The sequence below is a fragment of the Zeus faber genome (assembly GCF_960531495.2).
Source record: "Zeus faber genome assembly, chromosome: 14".
In the NCBI taxonomy this organism is placed as follows: domain Eukaryota; kingdom Metazoa; phylum Chordata; class Actinopteri; order Zeiformes; family Zeidae; genus Zeus; species Zeus faber.
Genome location: NC_137200.1, coordinates 14,423,711 through 14,444,188, shown reverse-complemented (window position 1 = coordinate 14,444,188; position 20,478 = coordinate 14,423,711). Strand labels below are relative to the sequence as shown.

At 42.9% G+C, this 20,478-nt stretch overlaps 1 protein-coding gene across 3 annotated transcripts in view; it reads right to left on the bottom strand.

Moving 5' to 3' along the window:
- Window positions 1–20,478, bottom strand: part of dlg2 (discs, large homolog 2) — a gene marked incomplete at both ends in the record, with an annotated part of 158,453 nt that overhangs the window by 95,372 nt on the left and 42,603 nt on the right. Inside the window, one exon of one of the 3 annotated variants that reach the window (XM_080013295.1) lies at window positions 1,698–1,796. The exons of the other annotated variants lie outside the window; for them this stretch is intronic. Within the exon in view, the coding sequence (XP_079869421.1) occupies window positions 1,698–1,796 (99 nt within the window). Of the gene's footprint in view, window positions 1–1,697; window positions 1,797–20,478 lie in introns of those variants that run through there. 3 annotated transcript variants of the gene reach the window in all.

The following is a 20,478-nucleotide window of genomic DNA, read 5'->3' as shown; positions in this document are numbered from 1 at the left end:
ACACACACACACACACACACACACACACACACACACACACACACACACACACACACACACACACACACACACACAACCAGCACCTGCTTTGAACCCACCCCAACACCCTCCTGGTTACATCCCTCTCCTTTCCTCCCTCAATTACTGCCATAACTATGACAGGAAGAGGCCACGTTCCTGTTCCAGTTTCCTGGACTTAATTAACTCGGTTTTTTCGATAAATGTTGTCGTCTGATGTTTATGTTTTTCCATGTACATGTTGTTTGTTTCTATGTAAGTTTTTCCATGTACATGTTGTTGGGTTCTTTGCTTTTTCATTTAGACCGTGGTGACTCTCCCCCTCTTGGAGTAGTGATTATCGGCTAAAGACCAAAACATGGTAAGATAGTTCTCCAAAGAGGGGGATTGGTGGTGGTTCTGTACAACAAAAAACTGTGCTCTTGTCCTCCTACAGGTCGTCCACAGGACAGAGTTATTGCAGCAGTTCTTGATTTAAGAATTAATAAAGAATTGCATTGCAGGTCGAGAAGTTGAACCCACTTGCAGACTAACTCTGTCCTAGATGCAATGGCAAAAAAATTACTCTGTGACAGTACAGGTTAAAAAAAGAAAAAAAAAAAAAAAGATGTTTCTCTTCACAAATAAAATGTCTCCCTCATCCACCACAGTGGTCATCTGTGGTCTACCAGGCAGTTTGCTATTGCCGAGTTCCCCAGCAAATTCTCGCATTTTTAGGAATGTACCAACCTGCTGACCTTGACACCTAATATTTTAGCTCTGTCTCTGATTTATTTTCAGCCTCATCTCAGGTGCTTTTCTGTCATTAACACTCCCTTTCCCCTCATGCTGAGGCCCCAGTGATGAGAGGCAGGAAGAGAGGCAAGTGATAAATTGCAGCAACATCAAAATTACACAATCTCAGGAGTCACACCAGACAGGCTTCACTGTTCAGTGGAGACGTGGAGGAGAAAGACAAAAGAGCAAGCAATAATACACATAATCTGATGTTAAATCCCTTCTGCTGCACACAAAAGTCCAATTTAGCCAAAAACTTCACACTTCGCTTTAGGAGTGTGCCTCAGGCCACATTATCTTAAAGACGAATACCGATGTTTGAAATGATCATTAATAATGTGAATATGATGACCAAGCAGGTTGACACATTCGTTGTTTATTTCACTGCTAGAGTAGCATAATGAAGTCGTCCACTTTACTGGAAGTCATATCATAAAGAGCGATATGACAATATTAAAATTATAGCGAAACCATTAATCAATATTAAAAGACTTTGAGAAACAAAATCTTGCAATGTAACTGGTCACTCACACCCTACACTAAGTTCTAACGTGACTCTCTGCTGCTGTGCTGCCTTTTAGAATCATCGGAATAATTATAGGTATTGGCGAACCGTGGCTATAATCCATCACGCTTCAAGGCAGGACCCTAGATACTCATCAGGTCGACCGCACAACGCACAAAGTTTCATGTGCTGTGCTGCTGTTTCCGAGTCAAACTTTGACACTGGAAAGTCTCAACTACTCAAGATCAGCTTGAGTAGTTGCTCGCAGCGTCAGCATCGTTCAGTTCTCCTAAGGTCAGCAGCGGGAAAAAGAGAGAGGAAAAAAAGAGGGGGAGAGAGAATGTGAGGGAGAGCGAGATAAGAGTGAAAGGAAAGGGGTCAGCAGTTAGCAGCTTACCTTGCATCCGAACATCAACGACAAGGTGTTGTTGGTACAGGCAACTTTGCAGTGGCAGAGCAGCGGTGTGCAATCGGGGCTCTTGACTATAGGAGACATTCCTCTACAAAAGAAAGGCGACCAGACGAGGATGGACCGTAGCACCAGATCAAAAAGAAATACGACTAGAGCGATGGCTCACGAGTGAAGGAAAGAGAAGGGGAAGGGGTCCTTAAATACAGTCCTGCGCTCTTTCTCTCCGTCTCTCTCTCTCTCTCTCTCTCTCACCCCTTGCTCTACATCTCTCTCGTTGGTCCACCCCCTTCAATAGCGCTATTTCTTTGCGGTTCTGCGCATCCTCACTCCCATATCAACCAAGCTTCTGTGGGAGCGTCAGCTCACAGCCAGGACAGGCCATCTTCAACTAGGTGAGAATGTAGAAGCGCACCTCTAAGACCCTTCGAAATAAGTGTCCGCACTCGGTCTTGGGTCCCGTCAACTCCCACATTTTGTAGGACTCCATGATGTATGGTGTATTGACTCGGTTAAGGACAGTGTGGACCAGAACTAGATTTTTAAGTGAATATTGAACATAAAAGGACATAAATGAGGGCCAGTGTGATTGAATTTATTTTCTGTTCCTGAAATGAAAAAATAAAAATAAAAAAATCAAGAAAAATTGCCCAAAAGTGCATAGCATTAAAGTCATGGTAATCCATTTGACTCGGACTGTTCTATTGTCAATCTCAAGTTCCCATCGGTCTAGGAACGGATCAGACTCAAAAATCTTCGTTATCTTGACTCGATCATGCCCCACTAGACTTAACTTGGACTCAGTTGCAGTAGTTTCGTACATTTTTTAGGCAACATTTGATACAAGGAAATTCGATTTTTACCATGCCTGAGCTAGTTGTGAATGCTATGGGGTCAGTGTGTCAGTGGTAAGCCACGAAAAACCGAGACAGGGACAACTGAATTGTACCACTTTGATGCATTTACTATGTTGAGATGTCTCCATTTAACCAATGCAATTGAGCACTGGAATACCATGCACAATTATGTCGGACTTCAACGGTTGTACCTTACAAACAATAATCCACAGATGGTAACCATGATCAAAACCTAGAACACTATCCACAAATAATATTTTTTTCAGTGATGAGCATCTTGTCATTTTGACAATGGTCAAGTTGTTTCAAATCACAATGGACAGCGGAGATATGAGGAGGGAAAAAGTATTTCATCTAAGAATTACTATCTTTCAGATCCCACAGAGAGATGTATAGATATTACATTCTGTTTTAATGGTAGCGTATTTTCTCTGTAACAATTTCCCCTAGAGCAGTGTGGCCTGCACACACAGTCGAGCATCTATATAAGAGCCTCCGCAATTCTGGGGAAATTGTGCGAATGGTGAATCAGTGGCAAAACTGGGCGATTTCAGTTCTCGCTAAATGTTAGGGAACATTGGTTGCACTCCTTAGTAGAAACCCCCCTGTGCAAGGAAGGGCAGGCAGCTGTTGGTCTAGCGCTCTAAAACATAATCTGGCCACCATAGTCTGCCCCCATCTGGCCAAAGTTAACACTGACAACATGTCAGTTGAGCAACAAGGAACACCGTTGTTGCTCAACCTGGAAGAAAATGTGAACTTTCTTCTTTTTAAAACTTTTTTCCAAATGGTTATAAATACAAACCGGCAAACTTATAACATGACAGAATCCATCTTGTGCCATTTAAGCCATGTAATGTGTGCTTTTGTGTGGTTGATATAGCAAAACAAATCAGATGGATCTGAAGATCTCTATGTTCTCCTGAAAGATAACAATGAAAGTGGCAGAGTTATTTTAGTAGTTGCAGTTTTTATCTGAAGAGTATTCATATTATATCATATTATTTTGTTTAAAGATAAAACAGAGAAAAGTATTGAATATTGGATGGGAAGTTATTTGATTTAATGTGATCCCCAGAGCCCCAACTGAAATTAAAGCTGTTGCATGAAGATGTGAGGATTTCTCGTTTTCGGTGGAAATTAATTCTGAATATGGGGGGGGGGGGAATCATTGAAGCTCATTATTCTGCCAGTCAGCTATCGGCCTATCTTTACTTTGTCCCAAATTTGGAGCTAATTTCGGACGCGCGCACACACACACACACACACACACACACACACAGCCCTGGAAAATACTGTGAGGCCGTAAGAATTGCTGACACGTGCAATCTAGGTGAAAATGACAAAATAACAGCAGGTTAATAGCTTCAATCTCGCGCCTTGCTGGGCCTAAGCTGGAGGAACCAGGAGGGTCAACTAGGGCTGCCCCTGAAAGCAGAAGAGTCGAATCATCTGTCGGAGACCCGCCAATCCAATGAGATTCTTCAAGTCGAGCGGTCGTGTTTTTTTTGTTTTTGTCATCCATCTAAACATCCAAACTCTGAAGTTTATTTTTTCATTCCAGAAGTGACACTGCCTTCACGAGAACTTAGAAAACAAAAAGTCGAATATTCGTAGTGAACAGCCAAATCCGATTTGACAGACAAAATCAGGGTGGGTACCGCCCTAGGGTCAACCATGTCACACTTCTATTGTTTCAAAGAAAAATATATAATCCAATAATATATAATACAGAAATAAATAAATAAAAAAGTAATAATAATGATAATAATAATTATAATTATAATAATTATAATAATAAATACAAAATATAAACAAAACAGATAGAAAACAGGTAGAAGGAATGACTCAATGAAACCACATCCATGTTGGTGGTGGTGATCAATTCAGGTTCAAGGGATTTTCTCAGTGTGCAACTTTCTCTCTTCCCAATCTCCCACAGAGATAAAGTGACGTGTGTGTGTGTGTGTGTGTGTGTGTGTGTGTGTGTGTGTGTGTGTGTGTGTGTGTGTGTGTGTGTGTGTGTGTGTGTGTGTGTGTGTGTGTGTGTGTGTGTGTGTGTGTGTGTGTGTGTGTGTGTGTGTGTGTGGCTTTAGAACTAACTTGAAGGCTTTGTTAACCTTCAAGTGTGGGTTCACACAGAGTACCATTCCAACCCACTTGTTTTCCTGAACAGTAGACTTGGACTATTAGTTTGGGCTGAGCAGAATATTTGTATTAGCATAAACTATTGTTCTGGAAAAAAAAAGTTGCTTTTCTTTCATAACTGACATGTTTGACATGGATCCTGGAATTCATGTTTTGTGCATAGAGGGATAATACACTGTGCTACAAGAAAGCAACCAATAGATGGAGCTCTATGGATGGGTGCGTGAAGTGGGGCTTCGGTAAGCGGTAACTAAAAAGTGCATTACGGCACGCTTTAATAATCGGCGACTGAGGTCAACTGAGGATTAATTAATTATTCACTGGCACAGAATCCATCCCATGATGCAAATGATCAGAAAGGTAATCGCAACATACGCCTACAGTAACACGCATAAGAAAGTAAACACACCCAGGCACACGTTCCCCTTTTCCATTTACCTTCTATGGAGGACAGATGCCTCCTTTGGGGAGTGCAGGAGCTTTGATTGGTTGGTTTTTGCATTAAAAAAAAAAGTCAGAAGCAAAGAAGCACACAGAATGTGCACTCACATGCTCATGTTTTGAGCATAAGAGCTAAAAACACCAGTAGGCAGTGGGGTTTGACCCTGTTGAGAGACCTTTGGTACTATGTCACTCTACTTGCATCACAAAGGAAACTTCAGCCTTGACGCTGCTTCTGACTCTGCTCTGTGTGTCTCTACTTAACACTACTCAACTTATATCATTTTTACACCAAAATATGCGTGGGTTTTTTTTAGGTGGGTAAACCTGCTAAAAGTAGCAGATTGACTCCTTAGGTTGAGTATGCCTTTCTTTTTTTCTGGTGTGTCACTTTCGACATCATGAACACACTGGAAAAGGAGCGTGTCATGTTTCCGTTTCCGTTTCCGTTGTGTGATTGGGAAAAAAAAATCCATGCCCGCACGGCGTCGTGCTGCCGGGGAGCCGGCTGCTGAACAGGCCGGCTCTCAACGTATCGGGCACGGTCCTTTAGTGGTGGGGAGAGGAGGCCGGCTTGAAGCAGTGCTTGGGTGGATGGGAGCCCGGCGGGGAGCGTGGGGACTGCTCCGCGTCCCCCACAGAGCAGTCCCCACACTCAAAACATCTCATGGTCCCGTATGCGGGGAAAAAAAAGTAAATAACTTCTAAATTTGATTTTGGATTCTAAATATTAGATTATAGATATTCCTGTCTATTTACTCCGCCAAATGTCCGGAACTTCAATCCCGCTGGAAAAGGGGCAAAAATTTGCCTGTCTACCCGGGTGTCATGTTTTTATTGTTTCTACACTATATAGTACATCTATGTTTCTACAGTGCCGATGAGAGCTATAGTCGATAAATACCCGTGACTACTGCAGAGTCACCTGTCCCAGAATGAATGCCGATTGTAACCTTTCCCACGAAAGACAAAAGCCAGCTGTGAGTGTGTGATCGTGGATTTTTTTTTTTTGCAGTGGGAAAGGAGCTTAAGAATATATGACAACTTTGTAGAATTTGTTTTGTTTCGTACTTCCTCTAAAATGTGATGTTTTCCAACCCTGTTGGTTTTCCTGTCTGCCATTGAAATATTTCCAAAAATGTCATCCCACTTTGTCAGCAGGTTAACAAATAGGTCATAACAGACCAAAAACCCATTTTGCTTTACTTTGCATCATCCCAGCAAGGCAGCGTACAATATCACATCCAGTTGGGGGGATCATTCATTCCCTTCTTGAATTAGCGATAAAATTGACTTTAAGATACATCGGGTGAAATTCCGTTCCCAGTGCACTAATGTTATGGCATATTTTGCCTTCTTTTCGGCTACCTGTTAAGAGTATTTCACTGTGAGCTACAGAACAAGAGGCTCAATATCACAAAATGTCATATATAACTGTGTTTGCAAGCCACAATAAAAACCCAATTCACACTTTCAATGTGAAACTTGAACTTGTCCTGATGAACACAGACCTGGTATCCAGGCTGAGACAGACAAACACAAGAGCTAATTTCCATTATTATTTTTTTTATGTGGGATTTGACAAAGATGTCATGGCAGACCTGGTGAGCTCTCACGGCACATTGGTTGAAAAACACTGAATTATTGGATAGGTTCTCTTTTTGCCATAGTCACAGCTTTTGCTATGAACAGTTATAAATGATGGGAAACGACATTTTAATAAGGCCTGGGATGAAAAATAGCAAATGTCTCTGGTAAGATTGAGGGGCTGATGTTGCAAAAATAACTTCCACTTATTTTACACTGACTCGATTATATGGTATGTATAAGCTAAGCGAGACCCACCAGTTGCTTCAGTCACTCAATGTCATAACTGAGAACAGTATGTTTCAGCACATTTTTCGTTACACATCTTTTTAATCAAATTCCCATCACCAATTCAATGACACATGTAAGAGGAACTGTATTCTGAGCCAGTGCTGTAGCTGATGCATGATATTTACATACGGTACTTCCCCCACACTGCTTTAATGATGCAATCACGAATATGTCAGGGCAGGAGGAGTACAAACACTGTCACATGCACCACATTTTCCCTTCCACCAGACCTTAAACAATTAATATTTATATGTTTAGAATAAATTTAAATTAAATAGTTTAGAATAATAAATTAACGCCGCCCAGACACACGGTTGTGATGTTAACCTCTTTTCACTGAATGTAAACTGAAGTCTTCCCTGTGTTCTCTTCCCTCCCTGCTCTCACCCAAAAATTTGAGGGAGAAATCCCCTCGTGTTCCGCGACAAAACAATACCTTCATTCTGGCTGGCTCGGAGGTGCTGGAGACAGGGAGGACAGGGGGGTGAAAGAGGGAGAGTGGGAGGTGAAAGAGGGAGAGGGGGAGGTGAAAGAGGGGAGCGGATGAATGGGGGGGGGGGGGGGTTAGGCCACTTTGTTGGCTTGGACAAAAGGAGCTGCGGGACAAAAACAAGTGCGACAGGCAACATTCTCTGGCGCTCTTCGTTAACAATCTATCCCGGAAAAGAAAGGGATTCCGGCTCCAGCTGGGAAAGCAAGACGAGCGACGCGGTACTGAAGTAAGACATGGGAAGTCCTCATTTTCAGTTAGTCACGACTGAAAAACTTCTCCTGGCAAATCAACACGGGGAAAAAACACGTACGTGAGAGAACGTGCCCCAGCGAGGTCGTCGACGATGGATGCGTCTTCATGTGACTTTTTCAAAGTATGTTTGTTTCGCCGATGAGAAAAGTTGACTTCCATTAATGAGGATTAAAATCTGCCAATGTCGCAAGATTACGACAGATCTCGGCTTGAGCCAACTGCGTGATAAGATTTAAGAGCAATAATAAAAAGAATCAGACTTTACTGCAAATAGAAAATGTAAAAAAAAAGACAGAGTTAAAGCATTCATCCCTGAACAAGACCCACACCTGTTCACTGAGAGGCCAATCTCACGTCCTAATCCCACTCAGAGTTACAGTTTACCAATGGAGTCACCGCAGAGGGGTTTTCAATCGGCAGCAAATAAATTTGGTCTTATTGCGAGTCCTTTTTCATGAGTTGTAGAAGGGTATTCAAGGGAAGTAAAAAGCTAAATCTGCCCGCAGCGCAAAGGCTGGATTTGCCAAGACGACCTGGATCCTGAGGAGCATCCTTGACTGTCCAGTTGTCCGGTGCTCAGATTACTCATTCCGGGGCAGAAAAAATGTACGGCAAAGACAACAGTCATGATCAACAGCCAAAAGTAGAAAAGGGGGCTATGGGGGGCGTTGGGGCAGGGTTGAGTCCGCGTGGCCGCTGTACCAACAGCGCACATTGAGCACTGGGGTTTCCGGCGTGGCGGAGCGCTGGTGGGTTGGTGTGGGGGTGTGGTTGGCCAGGGGGGCGACCATACAGGCCTCCTACCAGCTAAGGTTTGGGGCCTGGTGGCTTGCGCCTGGTACCAGGTTGTTTCCGGCCCGCTACGACCCGGAGGGGCTGCCGGGAGTGCCGGCGGGTGTTTTCCAGGGCCCCTTGGAGGCTGCTCACCGCTGGGGTGTGGGTGCTCGGGCTTGTGGTCAGGTGGGGTATCAAGTCGGTTGCGGTATGGCGGGCACGCAGGTAAAAAATGCTTCTTTCGTCAAATAGCTTAAAACGGGAATCGGCCTGTGTTGGGCAGGATTGTGGCAGCGTTAACGTGGTTTCCATTTTCACTCAACCTCAAACATAAAGCTGTCACTATCATACCCAATTTCCTTGCTTTTCTAACGCACAAATCACATCCCACGAGACTGCACGGGCTGTGACGGTTTAAGACTGCAGAGGTACTGGGAATGGCAGCCTCCGTGCACTCCGCGTCCTATTCACTAAAGCACAAGCACTTCTGTCCACAGGTCCAACGTTAACTGTTCTGTGTGTGTGTTTGGTGTGTTAGCGGTGGGCAAAGACTACACAGAACTGCGCCAAACCAAGGTGCCTCTCTAACTTGCAAACAACTCAAATCACCAGCACGCAGATTTCTCGATAAAGGAATACAGATTCACTGTAATGGCCATATTGACAAGACAGGTACGGGAAGGGGGGGGGGGGGATGGGAAAGAGGATAAAAGAAGTGTGTGTGTGTGGGGGTGGGGGGATTTGCAGAGTCTTTGCTGCAGTTTTCTGTGTGCTAGAGAGTTCTGGCTGCCTACCTCCCCAGCACACACACACACACACACACACACACACACAAACGCACACACACACACACACACACACACACACACACACACACACACACACACACACACACGCACACACACACACACCGAGAAATCCTATAAGTTTTAAATACCTCCATTGAACGGTAAGCTCTTTTCTTACCTCCTTCTTCCCCTCCTCCTGCTGCATGCCTGTGTGTGTTTGGACTGTTGTGGAGACTTCAACCTGACACTGCTGAGCCGGGAACAGCCCTCCTCAAACTACTGCCGGCTCTCTGGCAGCACTCAGACTGGCTGCTCATTGTACCTCTGTGAGTGTGTGTGTGTGTGTGAGTGTCTGTGTGTCTGTGCGTATGTGTGTGTATTCCGGGTCTGTCAGTGTTGTGGGACAGCAATGAATTGCTTCCCCATCGCTGCACTGGCAACTCTGCGGCAAATGAGTTCCCTCCCACACCCTGCCTCAGTGTGGGGAAACCAGCCAAGAGGGAACCACTGGACTGCTCGGGCTGCGCTGCAGCACGGACACATTAGGGTGGGACACACACCCCCCGATGAGTGGACGGGGGACGGAGCAGCGCGATTTTGGGGTAATAACACACACACCGGACGTACAGGATTTGATCAGTCGTTGGGTATTTTAAAGGATAAAAGTTATTTTGGAACCTGTGCCTCATTTCCCTATACTTCACTACTCCAACTGAAGCTATCTCTGACTGTGTTCTAGTGCTGATAGTCTCATCTGTCATCAAACAATGCGTCAACACCACAACACAACAACCAATAAATCATCACAAAACGTTATTTTCAAAAAGCCACACGAGATGGAAAAAGCAAGCGTCTCTTTCACAAAGCACACGCAAACGGTGAAATGCACCGCTAACAGGATTTAGGACTGGCGCAGCCCCTCCAAGGATTTCCATACAATTTTACATTTTCATTATATACTTGAAATCAAAATAACTAACTATGTACGACAATTAGTTTAAGTTTACATTTATTTAAGACTGATAATTCGCAAAACTGGTAAGTGGCATGAATGCGTAATGACTCTTCAAAGGAGAATACTCTAAATCAAATACTTTGCACGTTTAGACAGTGTGGGCTGAATACAACTAATAAAACACACTGCTTTTATTTGCTCTCGAGGTACTCCTCACTTAACGACCGAGTTCCGTTCCTAGCACCAGGTCTTTAAGTGAATTGGTGGATAAGCGAGGACCCGTGTTATTTCACGGTAAGGGGGCGTGGTTATTGCCAACGCTAGTGTAGTAAATACTGACAGACTGTGGGAACGACACTGAGAACAGTGATGAGATGATAAGTATACAGTATATATAGTGTATATAGTATATATATAGTGTATAAAGCATATATAGTGTATAAAATGTATATGTGACCCACCACAGCAAAAGCCGCCATCTCGCGCATTTCTAAAATCGCCGGGAGAAGCCAAATAAGTTGAAAAAACCTTTCTTGAAGGAAAATTTGATTTTTCCTTTGTGTTTTTTTTCATCGCTCAACGTATTCTCAAAACCGAGTTTGATTTATAAATAATAGAAAAATGGTCAACCGTGGAGTTAAATATTCCCGTTAGATTACATGGGGAAACGCAGTTCACTTACCGTGACACTGAACAGCGCTGAACAACGCAGATCGATGGTTTCCTTTAAAGCGGCCGTCCAGGTGCAGATTTATCCATATTCCATGTGATGTGAAGTCACAATGTGAAACCGTTTTGATAAAGAGTTCAGCCTTTAAATATTATGTGTTTTATACACACCCGGAGACGATGTTGTGGAGGGGGCGTGTCACTGACGTCACCGTCACTTCCATAAACAAGACGAGGCTCCAGTTTTACTTGTCAGTGAAAACTCTGGTTGATTAGGAGAAGCGGGTGGAGGAAGATCTAAGTCAAATCGCGGACCTTAATCTGACCAGTGCGATAGTTCCAAGTCAGTTTAAGCAGCGCGCACTGGACTTCATTTTCCGCGATGATAGTCAGTTCTCCGCCAGCGACGCTGAATCTGATATTACTCCGGACTTGGAGAACATTTCAAACAGCAGATTTCAACCCGCATGTGACGATGAAACGGAATGTTTTCAAGAACCACCGGAAAATATATTCCACTTTTATAAAAACATGTTTATTCTTACTGTTAAATAAAAGCTTTTTTTCCAAAAAGAAAAATACGTTCAACGTTCCCTCAAAACACAAGAACAAAGCAGTGATTGGCCCATTCAGAAATATGTTAATTAGCCATGTGGCTTTGGCTACTCCATTTGCATTCCGGGAGCTCGGTGAATGAAGCAAGTCTCAAAACTTTCAAGGTGATTATCTCGGAAACACAGTTTGCCACACCCTTGTCATTAAATTAAGTCATAGCTTTAAAAATCTTTGCTTGATTTGCACAAGTGACACCTTGTTTGGAAGCTCTGATTCTCGTCTTTCAAATGATAAAAAAGAGTCGAAAGCCGCCAAATGACCCTAAAGTATGCCCTGGGTAACATATAGTGTATATAGTATATACTGTATAGTATATATATATATAGTGTATAAAGTATATATATAGTGTATAAAGTATATATAATATATAAAGTGCATATATTATATAAAGTGTATATAGTATATGTAGTATATATAGTATGTATAGTGTATATAGTATATAAAGGTTGATGCGTAATGAGATGGCTGATGCTGAGACTATTGTACTGTACTCGGTATTGTACAATTCAGAGTGGTCAGAGAGCTGGTCGTAAGTCCTAACGGTCGTTAAACAGGTAGGTTGTTAAGTGAGGAGTTCCTGTATTTGGAGAAACGGGAAACAGGCTCACACGGCGGAGCGTGCGTAATAGAGTCTTCATTACGCATGTGGGCAACAGGGACAACAGTTGCAGCAGCGGTATTGCTTTCACTGAGAAATCTGGTATAATGCTGGAGATATGATAAAAGCTGTCACTTAATTGTGGATGCTATTTCATGAATTATTGAGTACCGCAGCACCCGTGGTGTTTGGATGATCTGCACTCCACAAAGAGGACAGGCTATTTTTGATATTCATTCTCTAAATAAACACTGAGATACAATCCACTCTTTCAACTCTACACTGATTGAGAGAAAAAGAGGTTCATGGTGTTGCAGATAACCTGCATTACTTGTGGCAAATAAAAATGATAATGTGTGTGTTTTTATTCATAGGAAATATAATGCCTCTGGAAAGACATGAAGTTCAAATATTCACCTTTAAAGTTATTCTGCTCTGAAAATCGGGTTTTCTTTGCAGTCCAGCTTGCAAAATCTGCCGTAGTCTAGTAGAAACAGTGTTTTACTGCACTTCAAAGAACAGAAATGGATTGAACAGCTTGGGTTTTCTTAAACATTTCCTCAGGCACGGCATGAGTGTACTTCAGAAAAATAGTAGATGTCTAGTATGACCGGAGAAGTCTGCATAAACCGGAAATAATTATAACTGGTAGTGTATGTTCTAAGTTTGAATTTTCAACTGTGTGGAAACAAATACTGAGAGGCAAATTTAAAAAAGGATTGCGCAGCTTTTGCGGCCGCTAAACCAGGGCAAATACCGGGCAAACAAAAGCAAGCGTCTAATTCACAAAGCACCTGCAAACGCACATTTCAGTGTATTTTGTATTTTTAGAGCTTATTGTGCGTAATCTCCGGGTGCCATGAGGTTTATATGTATGTGACAAACAAATCTCTTGAATCTTGAAACGGTGAATTACACCCCAAACTGCACTGCCACGCAAATAGCGTCTTGGAGCGCAGGTGCGATTTGCGCATATTTAAATGAGGTATTATTCATACATTTGTTGCCAAATTGGCCCCTTTCTATGCGAACGAAAATCGCTGCAAAAAACACCAAATTCTAATTTCCATTGTTTTCAAAACCCCCCGTCAGGCATAGGTTAAAATAATATGCCTCAAATCTAAATAACTACTGTCCGGAAATTATTTTAAGGTTTATTTAAGACCGATGATTCTTAAAACTGTACGCCACTTTATGTCACTGTTGAACAGTGGCATAAATGGGTAATGACTCTCCAATAACAATACGACTAATAATAATAATAATTATTATTATTAGTATCATTATTATTATTATTTATAATAATAATAATTATAATAATAATAATAATAATAATAATAATAATAATAACAAATTAGAAGCCAGCATAAGTGATTCTCTCTCAGTATGAAAACATTGTTAAAAAAAAACAACAAAAGCAAAAACCTGTAGAAACAAATTAGCTCACTCGTTGGTCAGGAATATCCAAGCTCTCTGTTCTCCAGTTCTTTTTTTTTTTTTTTTTACTGAACCCTACAGATGCTACATGGCACAGATAGTCATACGGCTGCTGCTGCTGCTGCTGCTGCTACTCATCTCTATTCTCGTCATCAGTTCTGAGGAGAGCCACGGCTAAATTAGCGCCACCAGATCAATCAATAATTGATCGAGTGCAGCACACGGAGCTAGGGTTGTAAAAGATGGCAGAGGAACAGAGAACATTTGGAATGACAACACTTCCTGAGAACTACCCCAACGTTCAAGAAAAGGGCATCTGAGAAAGAAAAAGAAAAAGCGGCAGTTTAATAGGACAGACTCAAATGTTAGAAAAGCTAAGTTAATTACCCATCAATGCATTTTATGAAGCGGGAGCCAATAATTGTAAACTAAATTTAAGTTTACAAAATGAAATTCTCATGACAGTTTGGGCTGACTTCATAAGAATGCCTTCAGATTACAACAAACCAGGTCGACCGCTGAAAACGGCTAATTTGTTTCGGGTGGCCTCACAGCCCTGGGATCAAAGTCCTGAGCGGTATCCCAGGGGCCATCCGAAACAAGGTAAGGCTTGGGCTTTTCAGTGGTGTACCTGGTTTGTGGTGCGCCTGCTACGGCCTCTTTTTTTTTATCTCACCACCAGGCATGTTAAAATGCCATTCTCTATCTGTTGCAGTGGCCCTTCCTTGATAGGACCATCAGTCCTAATATGGAGGGTGTTTTTACGGGTCTCGGTCCCAATAAGGACAAAAAAAAAACAGAACACACACACACACACACACACACACACACACACACACACACACACACACACACACACACACACACACACACACACACACACACACACACACACATACATACACACACACACACACACACAGTCGGCATGCTTTGTGGAAAATAACTGATCTGTCAGTTCCCTCTGACTCTGAAATTACTGCTGTCATGACACTTTGGTAATCAAGTATTCTGGTGCATGTTTGTATGCCATGAGTTAATCATGTAGAAAGAGGATTTTTTTATATTGGCTACAAAAATACACCCAACACATAAATACACGAAAATACACTTGCATTTTGTGAAAATACACTTGCATTTTGTGAAAATACCGAGACAAAAAAAATGTTTCTCTTGAAATAATGTCAAATTGAATTAATGCTAGCCTTCAACCATGATTGGAACAATACACACAATTAATTTGTTCCAAATGATCCCTATGAAACCAGGGCCTTTCTGACTTCGTAAGCAAATGAGTCACCTGTTTTTTGTGGCAGCACATTTGTATGGAAAGTGGGATGATTAAATTACAATTGATCAGTCTATTAAAAGCACAAATATCTCAACACAGTCAATTTTTTTTCAATGCCTTGTTCACAGTTCTGTAAACTACATATATGTTTACTTTGTCGTGAACGGCGACCAACTGAACAGATTCAAAGACAGTATTGAATAAGGCAAATTAAATACTAAACAGAAGTGAAAACCAGGGTATCATGACACTCGCAGGAATCTGGGCGGAAGCCTCAGAATCTTTTTGAGAAGCTTAGACACGGATTAGCTTTTATCAACATGCTTTAGAACGGAGGGAGTGTCAACAAACCAACTGAAGGTGGAGGACTGACGCTTTGGAGGACACGATCTCACGGCATGGTCACAGAGCATGTTGTCTTGTCTATTTCACTGCAATACAGATTTATAGTTGTTACCCGACCGTCTGTAGTGCGAGGATATCTTTAAAAGCGGTCGGGAGTAAAGGCTGAATATGCTCGACGCGACTGCGAGGGCGCGAGCTGGCGCACGGCAAAGATGACGTCACACGCAAAGCGCGTACAGTAGTTTTCATACGGCGGCTTTCTGTCCGTCCGTCACACATCCGACAGTTTCTATAACTAGATTAGATTAGATTAGATTAGATTCAACTTTATTGTCACGAGCAGAGTACAGGGACAGAACCAATGAAATGCAGTTGACGTCTAACCAGAAGTGCAAAAGAAGCATTTAAATACCAAAGTGCTATTTGAGTACATGTTTCTGTGCAGTTATGTAGGCAAAAGAGATGTATTATGTACAACATTGTAGGGTTATAAATACAGGTTTGTCAGGAGTATAGGGGGATTATGTACAGAGAGTATAAATAGACATTTTATATCAATACTATATATATACATATAGTATATCTATGTATATTGTGCAGGTTTTGGTCAGGTTATGGAATATAAAAAAAAGTTAACTTAAAAAAAGTATGGTGCAGTTTTTTGGTTCTTTTGTTTTTTTGGGTTTTTTTTTTTAGGTGATAGCAGCGCAAGGGCAATTGATGAAACAGTGCAGTAGTGAGTGTAAACAGTTATACAGTGCAACTACAGGGACGGGGCGGCTGTCATGGAGAACTTTGAGGAGTTTGGGATAATATCAGTTTGAGTATAAAAGCTCCAAACGTTTGCACATCCCGATTCCACATCGGCTCATGTCTGTGCGGAAAGCATAACCTGAGTTTAAGAGGGAAGAGGTATCAGTCAAGTCGAGTTGAATCCAGTTGGAATCCAGGGGGGGCTAATAGTTCTTTAGTAAGTTGTAATACATCTAACAAGTAGCACTCTGTATACTGTACACTGTGTTTGTCGCGAGTCTATTACATTAAGTGGCACGATTCATTTCCTAGTGCTGCCGCTCACTATGCTGCAAGGCTGTCATTATCTGTCCACAGCCGTGTGATCTGCCAGCACCATAATATGACGCGCTAGGTGCCGTTTGCAACTCGGTCTCCGGTTCCGTTGAGAGTTTGCAGTAGAGAGCGATCAAAGCCCACGCTGAGCCTGCTTAACTGGCTGGGCGGTGTACAGGGCAGAGATGCATATGCTGCTCAGCTGGTAGACATAACGGGGAAACTGTTTGAACTTAAAAAAAGAAAAAAAGAAAATAAAAAGAAAATCAGACATTTAGAAGTTTGCACTGCAGGCAAGCAGAAGCCAAGGTAGTTTTCTGCAGTTTTTGCCTGTTGCGATGATGCAAGGATGCATGCCAACATTTGTGTCTAGGGAGGATGCTTTCAGATTTAAAAAACTGTAAACTTGGAAAATAGTAAATTAATGACAACCCCCATCCCTCCCCCAAAAAAGTCTGAACGCAAGCAGTTGAGAAAGCCCATATGTAAACACACACACACACACACACACACACACACACACACACACACACACACACACACACACACACACACACACACACACACACACACACACACACACACACACACACACACACACACACACATTTTCCTCGATGTCCCTTACTTTCAGGTCTGACCTCAGCGCACAGTAGCATGCAAAAAGCATGGCAGTGTTCTAGAAACATGAAGAAGCTGTGGTGGGGGTTGACTGCCGGAGCGTCAAGAGAAAGGAGAAACGCCACGCTGAGAAAGCACCTGACGCCTCAGAGGAGACCGAAGCTGCATTCCTCAGTGAGAGACAGACTCCGCCGACTGAACCCGCACTACACCGCCAAGACCCCCTTAATAGCAGCACTTGACGCAAAGCTGCATCTGAGCTCACAGGCGAGCGGGCGGGATTCTGCCGTCGAGAGAGCGGGAGTGAAAAAGTGCCTCTCACCTGGTTGGTGATTATAAGCCGAACAGAAAGAAACACACAGAGAGAAAAGGGGGAAAAGGCATGAAGAGGAGTTTCTGGCGGATGAACGAGACCACCTTGTGCAACATTCATTTGGAATCAAAAGAAGTTCCCAGAAAAATGGGACAAAGGCGCTGAGTGTCTGTGTATGTTTGTGTGTGCATGGGCTTGTGATGTACATGATGAAGAGCACAAAAACCTGTGCGCATGTATTGTGCAAGCGCATGTTTATGTGTGTGCTATGTGTGTAACAGTATCTTTGCAGCCCGTTGCACACCACCTTGGATCAATTATTCCTCCACACACACACACACACACACACCATACACACACACACACACACACACACACACACACACACACACACACACACACACACACACACACACACACACACACACACACACTCTTACATAACAAGCTTTACTGCACAGTGTCGCTCCACGGCGCTCTGCAAGAAGACGGTAGCAGAAGAATCACACCATACTATTCCACTATTGCTGGTGCTAAAATTGGTGCCGGTCCACGTGTCCTGGAAGAATTCAATGTCCCGGACAAATGGGAGGGATTCCAGTCCAATATTACTGATGTTTATTGAGCTTAAAAACAATTGATAGGCAGGATATATAAAGCATGAAATCATGAAGACATGTCGATCAAATTAAGTCCCATCAGTAAACGCCATTTTAAAAATAAATAAATACTACGAATATTACTACTTGAAATCTAATTATTTCCGTTCATGAACAATAAGTAACAAGTGCAGCTGTATTTTTTAATAACAGTGTAATAAATTTAATCAATTTTGATAAAAATCAAAATAAATAAATAAGCAAGTAAGTCTAATTAGTTAATGAAGTTTGTGGTGTTGTCCGTCTTCATCGGGACGTGTCCTCGACAAATTTGGCAACACAATGGATATTTACCGTCTGCTTTGGGTCGGAATTTAAATATCCAACAAAACGCCAAACTATAAATGTATGTGTCCCTGTTGTCAACGATACAACTTGCCAAATGCGGAAATTAACAGATCTCCAGAATTTCTTATCGAAATGGGTGATGACATTTTATTTCGACATCCAGGAAAAACATATGGCGATAATTATTGGAATTGTTTTATCACCCAGCACCAATTCAAATTGTGCTTAGAGGGAAATATTTTCACCGGACATAATGACTGGAGAGATTTAAATATGTCAGGCTTCAACAGATTTTCCTGGTCAAAAACCAGCAATTACCGGATAATGTAAACTCTGCATTGCATTATGTATTGCATTATGTAATACATAATGCAATACATTATGTGCTAATAACACGGTGAAGTAAAATTCACACAAAAGGGAAGTGATGAATTCAAGGCTAATGCCTACATACAGAATCTGCAATTTTTGGTTAATAATTTCAGCATCAAAATGAATACTAATATGAACCAATAAATATGTTTGTTTTTTTCCAAATCAATGAGTGAAAAAGTCACGAGTGAATAACAAAAGCTTGTCGAATCTACCATTATACATACAGTTAGTTTGTGAATACACCATGTGGTGCGAACCGGGTGTCATGACATTTCAATGCATATATGTATGACCGTATGTGTATGTATGTGACAAATAATTTCTTGAACTTGAACTTGAACTTGGACACGTCTTCAGTGACTTACCCGGGGTCATAGGGTGTTTTGGGTCTTTAATCATCAGACACCCTCACCCGGGCGACCCAGCAAGGGGTGATCAGTCCCCGGCTTGTGTCCAAGTGGCCTGCTACTCCACGGATCTCGTGGAGGGTTCGGTGCAATGACTGGCCAGCGAATCCCCGGCATCCAACTTCGACTGGTTCGCCACGGGCTTTCCAGCCATTGCTCCTGCACTGCAAGAGATCAGCTCTGCGTACTTCGCCATTTTGCGCTCGTTGGCCTCTTCAATTCCGTCTTCCCAGGGGACAGTTCCACAATGACCACTTGCTTTGGAGACTCCGATGTTAACACCATGTCTGGGCGGAGTGAAATGGTTGAGATGTGTTCTGGGAATTTGAGCTGCATTCCCAGATCGACTTGGAGGTGCCAGTCCCTTGCAGTGGCAAGAAGCCCACCTGAGGAGCGTGGCTGATGTTGTACCTTCTCCCCAGCTCTGACGAAGGTGATGGACTGCTTGGGGGTGTGCTGATTTTTGCTGTTCTGGACTGCCGCTGATTGTGTCTGCCAAAGCCCTAAGGACCTGGTCGTGGCGCCAGCGGTACCGCCCATCCCCCAATGCCTTCGAACAGCAGCTCATGATATGCTCTAGGGTGCCGCTTTTTTGGCACAGTTGGCATGCCGGCGTGTCAACCGGGCCCCGACGACGCAGATTGGCTAGGCTTGGGAGAACATCATACACTGATGAGGAACAACAGAAAGTTGTTGACAAATTACAACATGAACTGACTGAGGTCACGGCGAGCTGTCTGCCCCAGGACAGGCTGGAATATGGTCCGCTTCTGATTTTTGTGTCACCTGCAAACAGCCAGCCTTGGGAAGAGCACACAAAGTGACAGAATGTGGGCAGATGCGCCAGCCAGGCAGGCTGAATGTAGTGGGAGGTATCAAAGATGCTGTATAGAATATATTTTTGGTGCCAGCCTCCCTGTTACCGTGGTAACTGTCCATCGATTCAGTGCTTAGCGGAATTACAGAGGGGTGACGGATCCCCCTCCATCCCTTCTGCCGTGGTGGAGACGAGGTGGGGAGGCGGGGGTTGCGTCGGCAGGGAAAGAGGATGCGGGTGGAGGAGTATAGGTGTGGGATGCAGAGTAAGGAAGAAAATAAGTGGTGTGGGAGCTGGGGGGGGGGGGGTGTTACGGAGGAGTTTAAAGGAGTATGGAACTGCAAACAACCAAACTTGAACAAACCTCTGAGTTAAAGTATCACACCTGCAGCAAATCGGAATTGATGGATTACAGACGCAGGTACAACTACTACAATTAATTACCAAATATGTAGTAACCTGATTGTTGGCCATTAAAGGTTGTATCCAAGTGTGACAAGCATCACCATCAACACCATCTAGGAGCTAGATGACTAGGAACCGCAGAGAACTTTCAAATTAAAGCTCAAAAGGCTATTATTATCATCCCTATATAATTGCATGTCAGCCAAGTCATTAATTAATAAATGGAACACGTCCAGCAACAATAACAATTCCTCAACACAAACCAACATAAAAAA